General features: G+C 38.7%; 1 protein-coding gene and 1 long non-coding RNA gene across 2 annotated transcripts; both read left to right on the forward strand.

Annotated features, from left to right (window-relative positions):
• Nucleotides 1-481: 481 nt before the first annotated feature.
• Nucleotides 482-6740, forward strand: LOC140343344 (class I histocompatibility antigen, F10 alpha chain-like). Its single transcript, XM_072429997.1, has 3 exons — nucleotides 482-863; nucleotides 3003-3275; nucleotides 6376-6740. The coding sequence occupies exons 1-3, from the start codon at nucleotides 812-814 to the stop codon at nucleotides 6600-6602; spliced, it is 552 nt and encodes a 183-aa protein (XP_072286098.1). The 5' UTR covers nucleotides 482-811; the 3' UTR covers nucleotides 6603-6740.
• Nucleotides 6741-12035: 5295 nt separating this feature from the next.
• On the forward strand, nucleotides 12036-13517 carry LOC140343108 (uncharacterized). The gene is made up of 2 exons (XR_011923255.1): nucleotides 12036-12120; nucleotides 12812-13517. It is a non-coding gene; the product is annotated as an uncharacterized lncRNA (long non-coding RNA).
• The last annotated feature ends 6462 nt before the right edge of the window (nucleotides 13518-19979 follow it).

Here is a 19979-nt window from a genome sequence, read left to right on the forward strand (position 1 = left end):
ACATGGTATGTTACATATAGAACAGCAACGCCAAACCCGACCATGCACTCAATCCTTGGTATTTTATTTGTAGTCAAACAGGGGAAGAAGCAAATGGCCGAGAGTCTCCACCTTATCTAGAAGACCAAAGATTTGGTGGTTCCTGAAAATATTCCTTGCAACACATATTCATTCACAAAAGTCTAAAAAAAAACAAATTTTGCCTGTATATGATTGCATAGCTAGTCAGCATGGCTTCACTTAGTTTGCTAAGCTAAATGAATTTAACCCTTTTAAGGGAATAGTGAACAGCCCTTATAGGGACCAGAAAAAACCCCAGTGATGTCACTGTTACCTTTTCTCTAAATCTCTAGGTGGTAATATTTCCTGCTTGGTAACCAATGATATTGTGTTTTACTCTTTTTCTCTTGGACCGTAGCATACAAAGTTATTAAAAAAACCATAAACTTTATTCTTTCTTCTATACCGGTTTCACTATTTTCAATGGGTGGTTGCAGACTGAATCAGGGTTTCATATTTCTGCTCTGGAGTTTCAGTGACATTGTTGACATATGTGAAGGAAGATAGTTTGATCTGTGTCATTCTACCAATATCGTTCAGGAGTTTTTTGAAGTTTAGGAACCAGGTACAATTATTCCCAGCAGTAGCTCTTCTTTTGCTTATATTTAGTATTTTATCTCATCTTTTTATGGTTCTTTTGTTCTTGGTTTTGCTTGAAGTTTTTTTTTATTACTGTCAAACTCTCCCGGATCTAGGAACTTCACTGAGGACACTGCATAAGGTTTATGTTGGAACTTTTGTGTAGGGAGTGATGATGAAGCTCCTCATACTCCTTATTTTCAAGGTGTCAGCTGTGTGTTCTGGTGAGTACTTTATTGGGTTAGTACAAAAAGTAATATTCTGTTACTAGATCTTATTTAAAATACAATACAAAAACGGGAAAAGGACATTGTATGTATTATTTTAGGTATTGCCTTTAATGTGGAGTTGGTTCTTATTTGTGGCTATTACAGTAAATCCCAATCATTTGAAATCGTATCCACATACTTTTGTATATATTAGTAGATATGAACTTTAGTTGTCCACAAACATTTGGCCACTCAAGACTCAACTCACTAAGATTACACACCAGGATAAGGATTTTTATTTTAAAAAAAGACAACTATGTGATTTGAAAGTTACAGTCACAAGGATCTTTATAAATTATATTGCTTTGTAAATTATGCTTACTGTGTATTTAAACGGTGATATTAGGGAATGATAACCTGTGATAAGAATAATGTACACAACAACACAAACACTGACTATTGTCTTAAAAAATTAGCAAACAATATACAGTATTAGAAACACCATACTGGTTACCTGGCTGTCATGCTAATTGACTGGGCGTAATCATTTCTGATGCACTGACCTATAAATGGAAAGGAATTCCTGATTTCATATTGATTTTTTATTTTTTATCTCAGTGACTGAGTGCAAGGGCCAGAGATAGCCAGCTGAGGAGGGCGACAATGGCAGCCACCATGTAGGTTTTCTTTAATAATAGGAAAGTTGACCATATACAATACTTGAAAATATATGTGCAATATCCTACTATATATTTGTTATGTTGATTGTAAATGCTTGTTTGTTTTTAATGTGATATATTATATTGTGTTATGATCATTTGCATTTGGCTCCCCTGTGGTCGATTGGAGTTGTCCTGTTTGCCATGCCATTGTACCATGCTTGGGATATACAATACCTATAAATTAATTCTTCCCCACCACCTCTGAATACTGAATTTACATTATCTTTGAATGCGCCTTCATTTCAATGTAAAGGTTGGAGTATCACTACTTACTAATAAGCCTGCAACACTGGTTAGCCTGATTGCACCACAGTAATAAAACAAAAGGGTTTAGTTGGATTTAGGGACAGCACGTTAAGAAGAATCCATTTGTAGGTAATCACTAGCTTCCAGCAAATCATTCATTTCCCAAAACAATGTGCAGTAATATGGGGAAAGCAATATAGGTGCTCCTTCAGACCTGCCTCAGGATTGAGCGATTCTCTGCACCTTGCCAGCCGCTCGCTAACTCACATCCCGGGACCAGAACCAGTGTCTGTACATTTGACAGCTGGTGGTACTGGTACCACTCACTGCCATCCCCATTCATTCTCTTACCTTGTAGTACTTGTAGCATCTCCCTGAGGCAGCGATAATCTCATGGCAGTGTGAACATAACCTTAGGCTCTTGCAGGTATCTTGGGTGGCATAGCATCTTGTAAGCCCCTAAATTCAAAGAGTACTGATAACGTCCTATATACCATTGTTTTTGTACTTTAAACCAGTTCATTGTCTGGTATTAATGTATCCCAAATGTATTAAAGCAAAACTTTCATGATAAAAAAATACTCCACAAACCAAGCCCAATGATTCCTGTGTTTTCCAATGATTCTCAGCTTTTGAATTCTTTCCAGTGCTGTGTGGAACAATTAGGAGGGCCTTCTTCTTCTTTATCTCTTTTGAGTTCTTCATCATGTCACCCAAACTCACGTTGAATTGTTTCCTATTACCTGCTTGAAATAATAGGGAAGGCCAGTTTTAGGCTAGGTAAAACTTGGTGAAAGTTTGGGGCACCCACCATCCCTAGGGCCCCAAATGACAAACCTTTTAAATTACTACCAGTGCACTCTGATTCAGGTGGGGTGGCCATAGACCTTGCATCCCTACAGGTGATCACTCTTGCTTCCAAAGTCATCCTGGACTCCAGTGCTAGTTACAATAATTACTAGGGAAAACACAAGGACTGCTTTTAAATCACTAATTAACTAATACTGCCCTCTTCCATTGAAATGCTGAAAAATTATAGTATTATCTATATCAGTGTTCTCCCCAGATCTCCCCAGCCCATTTTAGCTGGAGGCACCGCCCGGATTTCTGTAACCACCCTTCTTTTTTTCGGTGGATACTAAAAAGTTGATCACAATACAATAATGTTTTTTTTCTCCTCTTTTAGTTAAGCCACGGATTCAGGTGTCAGAACAAAAATTAGGGGATGTCACAATACTTCAGTGTCATGTGTATGGATTCTATCCCCGAGCTGTGACTGTGAAGTGGTTGAAGAACGGGATTGATAAAATCAATGAAAATCAGGAAAATAAAATTCTCCCCCATACTGGCGGCACCTATCAGACCACAGTCAGCATAGATGTGCAGGACAGAGAGTCGGACACTTACTCCTGTCACGTGGATCACAGCAGTCTGATGGAAACAGTAATTATTCTTTGGGGTGAGTTTAAGCTGAATCTAAACCACTGGATAATATATCGCTGATAACATAGCGTAAGTGTAAAACAGCATTAAAGAAAAATCTCACAATAGAAATAAAATGCCAATAACAATTAAACTGATACATGTAAATCCTGAAAGGAATGTCATTTGAAGATAGCTGCTGTTTTCATTTCTAATCTTTTTTATTTCATATTTTGGCTAAGGCTGGAGTTCATTGGTCATTTATTGAGTACTAGACACAAACTATTGCCAAAAATATATTTTCTGTTTTTCTGTCTAGTTTTTAGTGCAGGGCAAAGGTAAATAATTACAGTCTGAGGCCTCAGTCCCACTAAGTTTGTTGCCATTTGTTATTCTGCAACTCCTCCCGCATGGCTGTCTGTTCCAATGCTGACCTTCACTACACTAATGGGGCAGCACACAAATAAAAGACAGAAATACATGCAATGCCACATTATTGGGAATATCAGACATTACTTACCATATAATATCGGGTGTCCGTGTGGGCCCCTTTTATAGTTTTAATGATTTTTAATCAGAGATTGTTTACAAATTTCTATTAGATTTACCTTAACAAATTGTTGTACTAATATTTTTTTTTAATTTCACTTAGGTATTTATAATTGGGGATTCAGAAATCAGCCATATAGTTAACTTTATTGGTATTCCATCAGCAATAGAACTAAGGTGGACGTACTGTTTGTACAGACTGTGGTGCACAAGGAACATTCATACTAGGGCTCCATTTGTAGTAAAAACGGGTTAATTGAGTATTGGGATACAAGCTTGGTATAATTTGGACTTGAACTTTGCTAGAAACATTCTTCATGCTGTCCTAAATTGTGTTGGTCAGTGACCACAGTTCTGCAGAGCATGCGTGGTATGGAAATGCAGGAGGGTATCACATAGTTACCAAATACCAAAGTCCAAATACAGGCGCATCTAAATTAGAAAGTCATCAAAAAGTTATTTCATTTCAGCATATAATTCAAAAAAGGAAACCCATATATTATATAGATTCATTACAGAGTGATGTATGTGATATCACTTTACTTGATTGGCCAGCAAACTCAAGAATCCATGGGTATTGACATGGGGAAGATATGACACCAGACCCAAAAATGAAGACGAGCTGAAGGATGCTATCAAAGCATCCCTGGCTTCCATAATACCTCAGCAGTGCCAGGCTGATCACCTCCATGCCAGGATGCAATGATGCAGTAATTCATGCAAATAGAGCCTCAACCAAGTACATGGACATTCTTTTCAGTAGGTCAACATTTCTGTATTAAAATTATTGTGATATTTTCTGAAATGCTGAGTTTTTGGCTTGAAACATATCAATCTGTGTGTAATGAATCTATATGATATATGAGTTTTTACTTTATGAATTGAGTTACTGAAATAAAAAAACTGTAGTGCTCCATAAGAACAGAGGTGTTTCTGACTGGATATGTTGACCAATGAACTACAGTAAACAATATTGTCATATTTGTTGCCTATTATGCTGCAGAGTTATTATTTATACACAGTGAGTTAATTTAGGCTGTTAATTTACCACTTTTACCAAATTACACTTTTGCATGGGACAGTTTACTTAGCTTAATAAATGAGATTAAGCTCTGCTGACTTGCAATCATATGCAAGAAAAAATATTTGTTTTTATTTCCTTGCATGTGGTAGCACATTCCTTACAAACTGAATTATCCCTTGCAAAATGATCATTTACTTTGGTAAGTATTAATAAATCAATCACCCCCAGAGCACAACTCTATTAGAAGAAAATGGAACTTTTTAGTACAAAGTCTATTTCTAACTTTTACAGTTGAGCTTTGCAGAGTTTAACTATTTCAAACAGAATGTTTTAAAAGCCTGACTTTTATACATTTCTAAACTTCCTGACATCTTATTGTTAATAGCAGCATTTTTTTTACAGGCTGCATAGTAGTTTTGCCTTGAAGGCGTGGACCTGCCCTACAGGGATTTGACTGCAATATCTGTTTTTATAGGTGTTTCAGTAATACACAATGGGAACTTTCCATTGTAACATACAGTATCTATGCTACATTTTAAATCTTCTAAGAGCAGATAACGCAAATGTTTGATGTGAGGTCTGTACATTTTTATTTCTTTGTGCGCTGAGACCTCACCATGCATCCCTCAGCTGCACAGACATTTTACCTAATGGGCATTGTTCCTGTTGGAAAGAATCAAACAAAATTGCAGTTAGTAGTGAGGGAACAGATAAAGCTTTAATAAGTTACTAAGCAAACGGAACCAGGCACCTTAAAGAACTCTCGCAATGGGAAAGACCCTGATGTTGCCTTCTTGATCTTCTTAAAAAAATGCTAGTTTAGTGGCTGAAGTGGTGATGAACTGGCCGTCATTATCACCCCCGTAACTCACTCATCTGGAATAAGTATGCAGACAGGATTTTCTTGCTCTGCTTATCTGTATATCTATACCTGGCAAGTCACTTAAGCATTCTTATTGTTCAATCATAATGAAAGAATCTGAATATTTTTTTTCAGAAAGAGAGCAGTAAAAGCTGCTCCCATAGATCTCTCACGGAAGGTGTTCTTCAATCGTCAGTAGGCTTTTGTTCCTTTCAGCAGGCATTTACATTCCCCAAGTTCTATGAGATTATAAAACCTACTTGTAATAAGTTAGAAACATGTCAGAAGGGGTCAAATGCACCATTAAGTGAATTCCAAATTGTTTTGCCTGCAACAATTTCAATAATAACTCAATGAAGCATATATGGAAGCATGTGGGCTCAAGGCTGGAGGAGGACCAAACCAGCTTGGTCTACCTGGTCTACAAAGTTAAACACTTCTACTACAACCTGTAGGAAGGTCAATTCTGTAGGGAATGAAGTCTGACAATGTCCCTTATTCATATGAAGCCATTCTGTTTAATACACCCATACTTTATGTTCTTTCGCTGATTGTTGCTGTTGTGTTGTTGATTCCCGGTTCATGAGCACACTTCTAAGCCCCTGAACTGAAAGATATTTCCCTCCTTTTTTTTACTGAAAAATGGGAAAACCCTTTAAGTTGTTGGTGTAATGTATTTGTCTTTTCTTAATTTTTTTTTAGGTTACAAAAGACCTAGGTATCACAATGACAACCCTAATATTGGCCTCATCGTTGGGCTTGTTGTTGTTGTTTTGATTGGTGTTGGTGTTCTTGGATTTATTATATGGAAGAAGTATGAGGGTGAGTATAATGCTCTATGCGGTCCATGTTTGAAACTGCCCCTAACAACCTTGCTTCCTGTTGTGTGCCTGAACTTCCAGCTTGCTTGCCAATATTTATATTACTAACCGCATAGGGAAGGGATTCTTCACTGTAAGGTCTGTGAAAATGTACAATAGATTCCCTCAGGAAGTAGTTTCAACAAGTTCTATAGATTGCTTTAAGAAAATGCTGAATGCATTTCAGAAGCACAGAATAAAATTGGGTATTGAAGTGAAGATAACAGTGATTGTTGATCCAGGGAATATCTGATTGCCTCATGGGATCAGGAAGGATTTTTTTCCACTGTTGAAGCAAATTGTACCAGAATTTAGAAGGGTTTTTTGCCTTCTTCTGGACTAATAATCTTTGTCCATAGGGTTTTATCTGGGATATGTTTATTTCCCTAGTGGTTGAACTTGATGGAAAGCAGGTGGTGCAGGCTTCATAATGGTCCCATCGGATCCCCATATACAGCTCAAAACTTTATTAGTTCCAGGTTAACCAAAGTGATCACAGACAAAAAGCGCCTTTGCCCTCTAGTTGAGCAAAATAATCCTCTGCAATGAAGCACTAGAGGTGACAGTTCAGTAAATATCTATCCAGGACAAAGTAGCATTGTATCTGCAAGGGGTCCCAACTCCAACCCTTTGGAGATCCCTTGCTGTCCCTTCCTTCTCCTGAGCCAGCAAAGAAATGAGGGGTGTTAGCGACCTGGTTTATGTTACTCTCCGACTCATTCAATTAACTTGGATCTACTGATTGGCTACGTGATCTGAGTACCGTCAAAGTGGCGGAAGTGACAAATCCCTCCATACTCAAAAGTTCTGGGTTTTGTGGATAGCTGCAGAGGAGGGAGGAACTGTGAGGGATTACTAGTAAGGTCAGTTAGGTGGGTTGGGGTGGAATCCCATCGAAGAGACATTGTCACTTTGTCCTGCATGAGTAAGGTGGCATTGTCACTTTAGCACGTTAAAGGTTATTTATGTTTTTTGTAGTTGGGTTTTTGATCTACCAAATCCCAACCTAGACAAGGAAGAAGCAACAAAAGGGCAGCAAAAAAAGCAGAAAGCTTAAAAAAGCAACAAAAGCGCAGCTTAAATTTAGGTTTGCCTTAAATATGACCCCTGAAAAGTTTCGGGTAAACTAAAGTGTTAGCTTTGACAGACAGAATTGTAATGATTCACCTCAAAGATTCCAAACACAACAATCTCCTGCATTTGACTTTTTGTTTTGTATTTTAGTTAGTTGTTATTTTTTTTTAGTTTCATTTATTTGTGTCACTCTTATAACTCTTGTTTATCTTTTCCACCGCTATTACACAATAATGGCAGACTGATGGGGTAAATCAAATGATGTTAACTTGTCTTCTGCTGTATGTGTAGTAACTTGTAAATATTTGCAGTGGTGAGGAAACATTTTTGAAAGTTTTGGTAAATTGTGAAGTGTTCTACATAAATGGCTTAGAAAAGAAAATCATAATATTATTACTCTTAAAGAGTACCTGTAATGTGGAAGCTGTGCATAACAAAGGCAATAAGAGGGTAAGGACTTTGCACCAGTATTTCATGCAGTCTATAGAGGTATTGGAATCCATAACCTTTTATATTGTAAGCTCCTCTAGGCAGGGTACTCTCCTCCTCCTGTGTCACTGTCTGTGTGTCTGTGTACAGCACTGTATATTATGTTGGCTCTATATAAATAGTGTTTATTATTATAATCACTGTAATTATAACACTGTTTATAATTTATAATCATAATCTGACAAAATATGATCAGCCAACAAATTCGACACGATTAGGTCAATTCAAATTGAGGGTAGCTTTGCAATGAGAATTGAAGAAAGTAGAATTGAAGTAAAATAATCTTTTTACTAATAAACTGTTTTTGTAAAGCGCCAACATAATATGCAGTGCTGTACATTAAAAAGGGCTTGCACATGACAGAGAGATTCAGACAATGACGCAGGAGGAGGCGAGGACCCTGCCCCGAGGAGCTTACTATCTAAGAGATCATGGTACGTAACTCCAGGGGCTGCATTACAGAAAAGTACAACTTTATGTGCTGAATTTGTACATTATCCATTGTATTTTCACATATACTTGGGTCTGCATGGCCTTGTGCCCTCTTGCCCTCTTTATAGGTAAAATACATTTCCGAAGGGTCCAGATAGCAAAAGAGAGTGTTTGCAACAAATTTAGCCTAAAAGGTTTGAATTTGTCAAAAGTCAAATGTTTAGGCAAAATTTTGTTTTAATTAAATCTTACAGAAAAACATTTCGACCAGACTGAATTTATGTGCAATAGGTACAGAAAAGTTCACCTATATACTGGATATAATACCCTAGAGTGCATGCTCCATGGGTACAGCTTTGACCATTTGGACCATCCTTCTGGTCTTACAGGATCATTAGGGTTGTAGTTGTACCCCCTGGACATCTACATACATTTGAGGGATTCAAAAATAGAAAATGATCTGGGGGTTCTGGTGGATCATAGACTTAATAACAGCATGCAATGCCAAGCTGCAATAACTAAAGCCAGCAAAGTAGAAAGTACAAAAGTTCTTGTAATAAAAGAGGAATAGAATGCAGAGATGGATATATAAACCTGCCCCTGTACAAAGCATTGTCTTTGCATTAGAAGTGCCTGTGCAGTCTCTATAGTTTTATATAGCACTGTTTCCCTTGGCAAGAAAAGCCTATTAGATGTCCCATGGAAATCAGACCCGTGTAGGGAGGCCACTGATTGCAGATAGGAGGGCCCTTCACTACAGATTGCTGGTAGGGGACAGACTTTTCTATTCATGCTGTGGCTGTTAGCTCACTAATTGATGCACATCAAATGTACTTAGCTAACTTTCTTTAAAGAAATCTTGGCAAATCCAGTTTGGCTGAAGCGTTCTATTCAGAATTAAATAACCATTGACAGAACGTTTCTAATGGAGAAAAGGGGACTAGTACACCACTACAGAACTGGCACCACACTACTACAATGAGAGTGCTGGGCTCTCAAGTACATGACCCAGGTAACTAGGATATTAGTATATTAGGCAGATGCAAATGAACAGTCAGTACTTGATGTGTTGGAAGCAGAAAAAATAGAGATATGTAATGATCTTAGGAACATGCATATGGACCATATTGTGATGGTTAGACAAATGGGTCAGAGCAGTGTTTCACAACCAGGGTTCCTCCAGAGATTGCTAGGGGTTCCTCGAGCAATGAGGAATTTATCACTCTCAGGTCAGATACCACTGACAACTTTGATCTTTGTAGCTATCTGTATGGGTGAAATTCATCCCATGGGCCAGCAGTGTAAGAGGCATTCTTCCCACTGACCACCACCCTAATGTACTATGGATATTTTTGCAGGTGTTTCCTGAGGACCTGAAAGTAATTTTATTGGTTCCCTCATGTTAAAAAGTTGAAAAAGGTTGGGTCATATCATACCAACCAAAAATGTGAGTTGAAGGCTAGGGAAGGTAGGTAAAACAAATCCAATCCATGTAGGTCTCACCTAACAACTTACAGGATATAAGGACCTGCTGCTAACATCTACATACCACATGAACGTACCAATATATAGTACATTCCACATGAAGGATATCTTGAGAAGTCTTGTGATGTTTTATTATTTGGTAATTATTTTTATTTGTTTAGTTGAGTAAATCCCCCCAATATCATCATTTTCTACATCCACACTTTTTTCCTGTGCTGTCTGTAGGGATCCATGTTCTCCAGGAGATGTACGGCTGTGAGCTGAGAGATGATGGCAATTTTCTTATGTTATTTCCCTCTTCTTAAATGTATACAAACAAACAAAATGACATTTCAGTACCTAGTGGATAGCAGAGGGGTGAACTGCAAAGGAGTATTTAATTATCTTTTAGGTGTTCTGTTAATAGGATCTCTATGCTATGTTCTTGGCTCAGCACACATGTTGTTGTAATATAAGGAGTTCCCACCATCCATTTATAGAGAATGTAATAGTTGCTAGGAGCCTGAAATCATAGTCAGGAGATCTTACTGTTGGGACACCTACAACTTATAGGAAACAAAAATAAAAATCAGGATGCAGGATGCAGGCCGGCAAAACACAAGATGCCGGCCGGCATCTTACCGGTCCCGCTGGTAAAGGAGACGGCACCCGACGCTGGAGAGGGAGATCGACGCTGGAGGACGACGCTGGAACACGGACCCGACGCTGGAACGCGGACCCGACTAAAATTACTTTTAATAAAATTAAAGGAAAAACACAAAAAATTAGCTTAAACAAGAATACATAAATAAATGAAAAATACTGAAAATGCGATAATTCGGTATACTGTATAGTAATATATTTTTCTAAATCACCTCCCTAGTGTCCAACCGTCCAATGTCACATACCTATAGACAAAACCACATAAATATATTTTCTATTATTTTGGATTGGATTGGATACAGGACTTTGTATTCAATCCAATACAAAATGAGAACAAAATTCAAACTCTCATTATGTATTGGATTGAATACAAATTCCTGTATCCAATCCAATCCAAAATACATACTTTGTATTTATTTTTAATTATTTTGTATTGGATTGGATTTTTTTCTCCGCCGGCCGGCTTCTTGTGTTAGAAGCACCCGACGCTGGACGGAGAACGACGTGGGACGATCAGCGGGACCAGGCAAGAAGCCGGCCGGTATCTTGAGTTCCGGCGGAACACAAGATGCCGGCCGGCATCTTACCGGTCCCGCTGGTATAGGAGACGGCACCCGACGCTGGAGAGGGAGATCGACGCTGGAGGACGACGCTGGAACACGGACAAGACGCTGGATGAGCACAGCGGGACCAGGTAAGTGAGATTTTAATATAGTCGGAAAAGTACGGGGTTATCGATAGTTGCAAATATTTTTTGCACGAAAAAGTACAGGGTTAGCGGTTGGGAGGTTAATACATTCTTTGTGTTTCTTCTCTTTTATAGATATACGAACAATCTCCCTGCCATGGAAGACTAGTAAATAGGATATTACTGGTATGAGCAACCACAGGTTTTATACTCAATTTAACTCTCCATGTGTACAGTACTATTACTGTCATTTTTTTTCTGAGCACATTTTAGGTGATTTATAACTTTTATGTCAATGTGTTTTTTATTCTCTGTTTGTAGCAGCTTGCAGACATAAAGTAAATTTGCCACAAACTAAAGAAGTTAAAGCTCAATATATGATGAAAGAACGCAGAAGCTGAGATGAATTTGACACATTGGCCCTGATTTATGAAAGCTCTCCAAGGCTGGGGATAATACACTTTCAGAAGTGAAGCTGAGTGATCCACAAAACATGGATTGGATTTTTCAAAATTATTTGCTATTTGCTAGCAAATGTTTTGAATCCTGGACCAGATCCATTTCAGGTTTGGTGGATCACCCAGCTTCACTTCTGAAAGTGTATTATCCCCAGCCTTGGAGAGCTTTCATAAATCAGGGCCATTGAGTCAACTTTTTTTTACAGCCAGACCCTAAAATTTATATAGGCTTATATGGGCTTTCTTGCTTCCATTAGTAGTCAGTGCAGTGCCCATTTACAATAATGCTGTCTGCTTGGATTAATCATTGGTATCAGAGGTGAGTACCCTTCAGATTGTTGGTATTTGAAAATAAGAATGCCCACAAGCTTTCATTGTCCTGGCAGCATCTTTGGATTGGTACCCAATAGACGTCTATAGGACTGAGTCCTGAAGCTGAAGACTGTTTAAAGTCCATAGGGCTGAAGGACAGAGAAGACTTGGCACTGGATGTGCACAGACAACAAAACCACATCCCCAGCTCCAGGTAAGTATGCATAAGTGGAAGAGGCACTAGTTCAGGTCAGGGTTAAGGTGCAATGTCAGGTTTAATTAGTATGCATTAGTGATCTTGATTTTAACACAATAACCAAACCCAAGAGCTACTAATTGTCAGTAGAGAGATGAAATTTCACAGCATCCCATTCTCTTTGTGGACTACAGAACACCTCCCTTCTTTGACATACAGAAAAGGATCTAGGGGTATTTTGCCCTCCTAACACACTTCCAGTTCTAGGGTACTAACTCTGCCCCTATACAACTTCAGTACGGGTACTGGCTTATTTTCTTGGGTTTAGATACGTTTCACTAGCTGGATTGGTATTGTCGGTGTAAAATATATTTAGTATTTTGAACATTTGTATCTAATGGTTCTTATTCTTTTTACATTATATCTTTGTATTGCATTGTAATGTTTTTACGTAATTAGTATTTTGCACACATATAATGCATTCTATCTTTTGTCTTTGCAGCATCACAATGAATGGAAATGTAAACCTCCATCAGCAGTGACCTTGTGGATTATCAATGTACCTACATTTTATGTAGATTATGTAGATTTAAAACCTAACATGATAACATTTAGTTTGATGAAGTACTATGTATCATAAACAATTGCCATGGGGTTTTTGATGTTCTTTAGCAGGCTGCTAATGTACTTTGATGCCGCTAATCTCTTTAGGCGTCTTTTCAGCCACTTTCAGTCTATAGTTCTGCAATACACTATTGGCCATAAGGCACTATTTAAGGGTGAGCTCCTTAACTAAACCTTCAGTAGATGCTGGTGGAATGAGCATTAGCATGCCAGATTTATAGGTTTATATATATATTCTACAAGATTTTAGTGTCTAATCTTGAATTTAGATTAAGAAGTTTTATGTATATTGTAAATTGCTTGCTATGGCCAACTTGGGTCCGAAATCTTTTGGAAAGCCAAATTATCACAAGGCGATCAATTCTGTGTTTGCTTTATTATATCTTCAGTGAAAACAAGAATTGGGTTATCCAAGCACAACTGGCTGTCCAATCAATATCCAGGAGCAGGTGCTGGGAATTTTCAGCCCCTGGAAAATATACTTCAAAGCTGAACATCAGAAAAATATTGAATAAATACATGCAGATGTAATTTACCCCAGTTATACATTTATGCAAAAAAGATCATTAAAATGTATGGAAACACTTGTGCTGTCTTTTTGGAAATAATATGTTAAGGTTCCCATTGGGTCAGATTTTATTTGCTGTCTATGAGATTCAAGCTTACTAATAGTCTTAGATGTAAATTATTTGCATTGTCACAGGAACACCTAAAAATCTTCCAATATAGTCAGTCATCTGTTGAGGTGAGAATTGTTTAAGAAGGTATACAGACATCCCCAAAAACTTGCTGCTGTGTGACTGGAGACTTATGGCCTATTCAAAAAAAATATCACAATTACTAGTTAAAAGAAACATTTCTGTTTCCCTTATGTTATCCCCTTTCATAAGAGCAGTATTTTTATTAAGTCTCTATTAGCTTAAAGATCCTAAATAAGAAATCTATTAACAGAGAAAAAAAATTAACAAGTAACCATCAATTATTCAAACTAAGCTAAACAATGGTCAAACAAAGTAAAGTGATACGTTATGCAAAGAGTCTGTCCTCTGTACTCTGCATCCTGGCTGGGCTCCAAGAAGAAGAGAGAGAGATAAGAGATTTAGGAGAGAGATTTTGGGCTGTTGTCCCTTTTTATACAGCTCCAGGACTCAAAATCCAATTCACCCACACCCATGCATTCAACCCTCCAGTAGGTGTCACTGTCGCACTGGGGGCAAGTCCTCTGACTCTGAAGTAGATGCTTCCATGCACAACCCCCGTATCTCAAAACTTGTATAGTGTGATCTTCCTGTTCAAGGAGCTGTTATCTTTCCTTCTAGTTCCTTGACTCCAACCCCTACCTGAAGTCATCCTGCTTGTCCCCACTGATATTTCAAAGGCAACCCCCATCAAGGAGCACCAGTAGTCATATTGAAAACATCATTTGAAATTGAAAAAGCATAAGTGCTAATTTTATACAATTTGTGCACTGGCTATACAGTAAAAACCTTTAAACAGGCATATTGGCACATAGAAAATGATGCATATACATGTATTCCGTGCATGGTGCTCAATCAAAATCAACCGGGTGTAATTAATGCACAATAAAATGTAAACTAAAATTTTTACTTTACATAAAAGGGAAGACAACTCTTTTATTTAAAGTAAGCAACTGCTACTGTCATTATCCCCATGTATAAACCTTCATATCTCCTACACTGATTGTCATAGAAATGTGAAATTTTCAGAGTACACAAATGTAAGCCCTCTACAAGTACTAGCTTGCCAGATATTAGGTCACAAGCATAAAACTTTAGTAACAGTGGGGCTATTTCAAGACCAGGGTCCTCAAACTGAGTGTGCATGTTGAGGACCCCCTGGGGGCCACTCTCATGGCAATGAGTAATTGGGTACAGTCAGTTTTCTGTGCGCAGTGGTGCCCCGTAAAATTCACAAAACCTCAAGACTGTGTTTAGGTTGGTGGTGAAGTTTTGGATGTGGTTACCCCTTCCTCATGGCATGAAACCCTGCCTAGGGGGAGACGCTCAGTACCACTCACTACTGCCTGGAGTCACATCTGCAGACGCCACAGTGTGAACGAGTGAGCATCTGGGGACCTGTCTGTTACACATAACTGTAAACTTACCTTCTGTGAACCCCAATTTCCCTGGAACAGAGGGATCTTGGCAACTGGAAATGTGGGAGCCATAAGGAAACCATACCACGGTACCCAGTCATAAATAAATGTCTGCTTATGTTCTTTGAATCCCAATTTCTCCTGAAAGGGGAGCTGTCAGTATATGAAAATGTAGAATAAAAAGTTGAATCCTATGGTTAACTACCCCTAAAATTTTTTTGCTGCAACGCCATTCCAAGATAAGAAAATTATACCTGTCATACCGTGCTACCCTGTCACATATACCTGGCCATTAACTTTCTGTGAACCCTAATTTCTCAGGAAAGGGGAGATGTATGGACCTGAAGATGTAGTAGTGAGAACATGGACTCCTTGACCATCTGTCACATGAATTGCATTTCTCTGGACGTATGCATTGCAGAGATTCTTGATTTGTCATCTCTTTTATTTGGTGCTTGTACGTTACAGTAACTAGAAACATTTACATTTAACCTCCTGGGCGGTAACCCTGAGTGTGACTCGGGGTAGAAAAAAAATGCTAAAAGTGTTAACCCCGAGTCACACTCGGGGGAGATAAACTTTTAGGAAGTAATAGTAAATCGCTACTTACCTGATCCGCTGGCGTCCCGCATCGTCCTTCTCTGTGATGTCCGTCTTCTTACGGCCGGCTTCCTCTGCACTCGATGAGTTCCCGGTGACGTTGGTGTGTGTGGACGTTGCTGGCGGGGCGGGAAATTCAAAATCCATTTGTATTGCATTCAATACAAAATACCTGTATTAAATGCAATACAATGGATTTATAGGTGTAAAAGCAGTACATTGTTTATCATGAACATTTATTTTACAGTATAAGATAATAGTAGAGTACATATATATATATATATTTATTATTTTAAAAAATTAAAAAAAAATTTAATTCATAAAATTTATTATTTTGAAATTTTTTTTGTGTTTCAAACTTTTTCATACTAATACTAATATATTATTCTGTAAAATAAAGTTTTGTGAAAAACAATGTACCGCTTTTAGACATATAAATCTAGACAGAAATTAACCGCCCAGGAGGTTTAATTTTAAATTAGAACTATTCTAGTTTGAAACATACATCTTTAATGTTTGTTTACATTGTGGCCCATGTGTTTTATCCCAATGTCAACAGCGGCCCCAATTGAAAAATGGTTGGGCATAACTGGTCTATACGATAGCCATGGGTTTTGTTACAAAAGGATTCGAATGACAGGTAACATGTTCCTAAGGCAGATCTGCTTCAGAAATTAAAGGATGATGACACATCACTGAAAGGTGTTGATGGTCTACTGGCATTAGTTGGAGAGTTAACTAAGTGGGTGACTCCGAGGTTAGCACTCTGGCCTTTGCAGCATTAGGTCCCAGCTTTGTATCCTTGCTAGGACACTATCTGCATGGAGTTTGTTTTCAGTTTCTCCCTGTCTGCATGGGTTTCCGCCGTGTACTCCGGTTTCCTCCCACCCCAAAAAACATGCAGTTAGGTTAATCTGCTTCCTCTTAAAAATTGTTCTTAGACTGTTGGTATTGACATATGACTATGACAGGGACATTAGATTGTGATGGACAGTTAGTGATATGACTATGGACTATGGATGATGTAAAGTGCTGCGTTGTATGTCAATGCTATATACAGTAAATACTGGATAATAATAATAACTGTCTAAGGGACCTAACTCATAACATGGCAAGAGTTTTGTTTGTCTGTAGCACCTATTTCTGTCTGCAAATAAAACCTACATACTTCTATATTGTTGTGTACATCAATATCACTTCCCTGATATATATATCTTAGCAACACCAAAAAAGTTTGGCCCAAATGTTCCAATATATTAGAGCGAAGCAGCACCAACACCCACTAAGTGGCAGTAGTATCAATTACCTCCAGACCCAGAAACATCTTCCAGTGTTGGTGTTCAGTAGTTGTACCCACCATGTGGGAGTGTAGCTGAAGGCATCCGCAAAAACCCAACTCTCCTGGCTGGGGGTTTATCTGAAAAATAAATGGTGAACCAGTCAGGAATGGGCATCCATTAAATATTGTTTTAAGTGATAAGATCTCTCTCCATCAACAGTATCAGAATGGAGTCAATGCATAAAACTATCTTTTCCATAAAGAGTAACAACTGACTACCCCAAAAGGGAATTCCTAATAGTAGTAGATGGTGAGGACAAATCACTTATATGGAGGCTCTAACTGCCCTAAACGGTGTTCGTCTGATTATTGGATATCCTTTCCTGTTCATGCTATTTGTCCAGACTGTAGAAAAGTCTCATTGTTGATAAGAGTGTGGGAACAAGTAACAGGCAGCACGTGGCTCAGTGGTTAGCACTCTGGCCTTTGCAGCGCTGGGTCCCAGGTTCAAATTTCGGCCGAGGCACTATCAGCATGGAGTTTGCGTGAGTGTTCTCTGGTTTCCTTCCAAAAACATGCAGTTAGGTGATTGGCTTCCCCCCAAAACTGATGTAAATGTCATATGACTATGGTAGAGACATTAGATTGTGAGCCCGTTTAAGGGACAATTAGTGACCTGACAATGGACTTTGTACAGCGTTGCATAAAATAAATATATAAATGCTGTGTAATAATGAAAAGTTCCACCCCCCCATCACACACACAGGCAAAAAGATTATTGGTGTCATTGGTTAGGTATATGAGAGTCAGGATTTGCTAGTTGCTTCCTAGTAAACCTAGAACCCCTGAATTTCATGGTTGAGAAAAGCTGTGCTGTATTTGTTCATGTGCCAATGGAACCTCATGACTTGCAGGTTATTTTTTTTTAAATAAAACATTTATCTGTAGCCATAATGTTAGAATGTTCCACACCCTGTGCATATATCTTTATCCACCCATCAAACCTCTCGTTTATGGCTGAATCTGGGAAAAAACACTAATATTTTTGGGTTACCTCTAAGCAATGCATAGCAATATAGAGAGAGATTTCCTCTGTTCTTCACTTATTTTATGCCACCCCTAAATGAATTGGATTACTGTTAGGAAAGCACTAAGCAATGCACCATCCACTAATAGAAAGTACTGAAGCTTTGAATAAGAATTCATTTGAAAAGTGCAGAATTTTTGCTCAAAAAACTGGCCCATGATTTAGCAATGACAAGATTTTAAACATATAAACATGTTTTTCCATTTTTATCCTGCTGACACAGCATTTTTAAACCATACCATCCGGTGCAAGTGTTTTTATCTTTGCTCTACACAACCCTTATAAAACATAGACATCTGCTAAGCACTGGATTTATCTTATAACACATGGGTCCAATTCACAGCACGCCTATATTCTATGTGCGCATAAATATATAAAACGTGTTAATGTTTATATTTTCTCTCTTTGTGTGCGTTTGATTCTGAATTTTTCATTTGTGACACAGGGATTACAGTGAACTTGTTTTTGAAGGGTGAAGCAACAGGTTTTCTTTGGTAATTGCCTTGTTTAAAACCTTCTACGTCCTTCCATGCCAATTTTTCAGCCTCCAGGAGTAAAGGTGTAAGCTACATGCTGCACCTTTAAACTTGGGTTGAAAATGTTCTCAAAAACTTATGTGACCATGCTTGGGGGGGGGGGGGGCAAGGTCCCTAACATCGCTAGGGCCCTAACTGGCAAAATGTCACAGATGTAGGTTACTAGATTGCTGTGTATTTGGAACCCAGGACCCCTATTTTTTCCTAAACCCTCATGTCCCTAAGTCCCTAATGTTTAGCCAAGAGTGCTGTCACACAGTAGAGAGAGAAGTCACATGGTCTCTGGACCCCATTAGTAGTGGGTATTTGCTGAGCTGAGAATATAGTACAAATGAAATCACTAGTGAAACTGGTAATTTAGGATTACACTAATTGTCCGTGTAACACCAACTCCCTCTAACCTCTCTAAAACCCGAACACTAACTTTCCCTTTATCTGTAATACTAACTTACCTTCAGACCTGAGGTTTTGAGCTGTTTTGCTGCACGTGCTTTTTTCAGCCAATCACAGCTGACCTAGTATACTGTGAGATAATCGCAGCAGGAGCATGAGAGCTGTGTCTGTGTCCATGCTGCTGTCATTACCCCCAATCTATAAACCTTTATATCTCCACAAGGGGACACAGGGGACCTTAAGAGCTGTCAATAAATCAAACCCCCTAAACATAACAATTTGCCAGATACGGGGTGACAAGCATAAACTCCTATTGACAATCAGGGATATTTTCACAAGGGGGACTATTTCTGGACATGGGTCCCCAACTTGATTTTGCTTGTTAAGGAACCCCAGGGGCCACTTCCATGGCAAGGAGCATTAGGGTACTGCCAATACACTCTGTGCTGTGGTGCCCCAAATATATGCTTGCTTGTTCTAGAAACTTTACGTCTGTTTCAGACTGGCGGTGAGGTTGTGGTGAGGCTACCCCTTCTTTGTGCCGTGGAACCCCGGACCTGGGGAGACGCTCAGTATCGCTCACTGCCGCCTGGAGCCAGATCTGTACACTTTAGGGTGCGATAGACTGAGCGGCTGGTGGGGGGCCTGGTACACATAGCTGGACACTTACCTTAATTTATCCGGAAAAGGGGGATGTTGGCAACTGGAAATTGTAGTGTAAGAAAGTAGGAAACCCCTTCCCCATTAAAATGTTATATACCCATCATATCATGCTGCCTTGTCATACATAGCTACCCCTTACTCTCTATGAACCCCAATTACTGAAATGTGAGTACAAGTGCAGGACTCTTGTGGATAACTCCCTAAAATGTTATCACTATGGTGCCATCAGAAGATACTAAAAACTATACCTGTCATACCGTGCTACCCTGTCACACATAGCTGGCCACTTACCTTTTGTGAACCCCGAATTCTCAGGAAAGGGGAGATGTATGGACCTGAAGATGTACCAGTAAGAACATGTACCTCTTGGCT

Source organism: Pyxicephalus adspersus, chromosome Z, assembly GCF_032062135.1.
Source record: "Pyxicephalus adspersus chromosome Z, UCB_Pads_2.0, whole genome shotgun sequence".
NCBI lineage: Eukaryota > Metazoa > Chordata > Amphibia > Anura > Pyxicephalidae > Pyxicephalus > Pyxicephalus adspersus.

Coding starts and splice junctions, on each gene's coding strand:
- LOC140343344 (XM_072429997.1), top strand. CDS start 812: ATGATGAAGCTCCTCATACTCCTTATTTTCAAGGTGTCAGCTGTGTGT. Junction 864..3,002: donor GGTGTCAGCTGTGTGTTCTG/GTGAGTACTTTA, acceptor CTCCTCTTTTAG/TTAAGCCACGGATTCAGGTG. Junction 3,276..6,375: donor AACAGTAATTATTCTTTGGG/GTGAGTTTAAGC, acceptor ATTTTTTTTTAG/GTTACAAAAGACCTAGGTAT.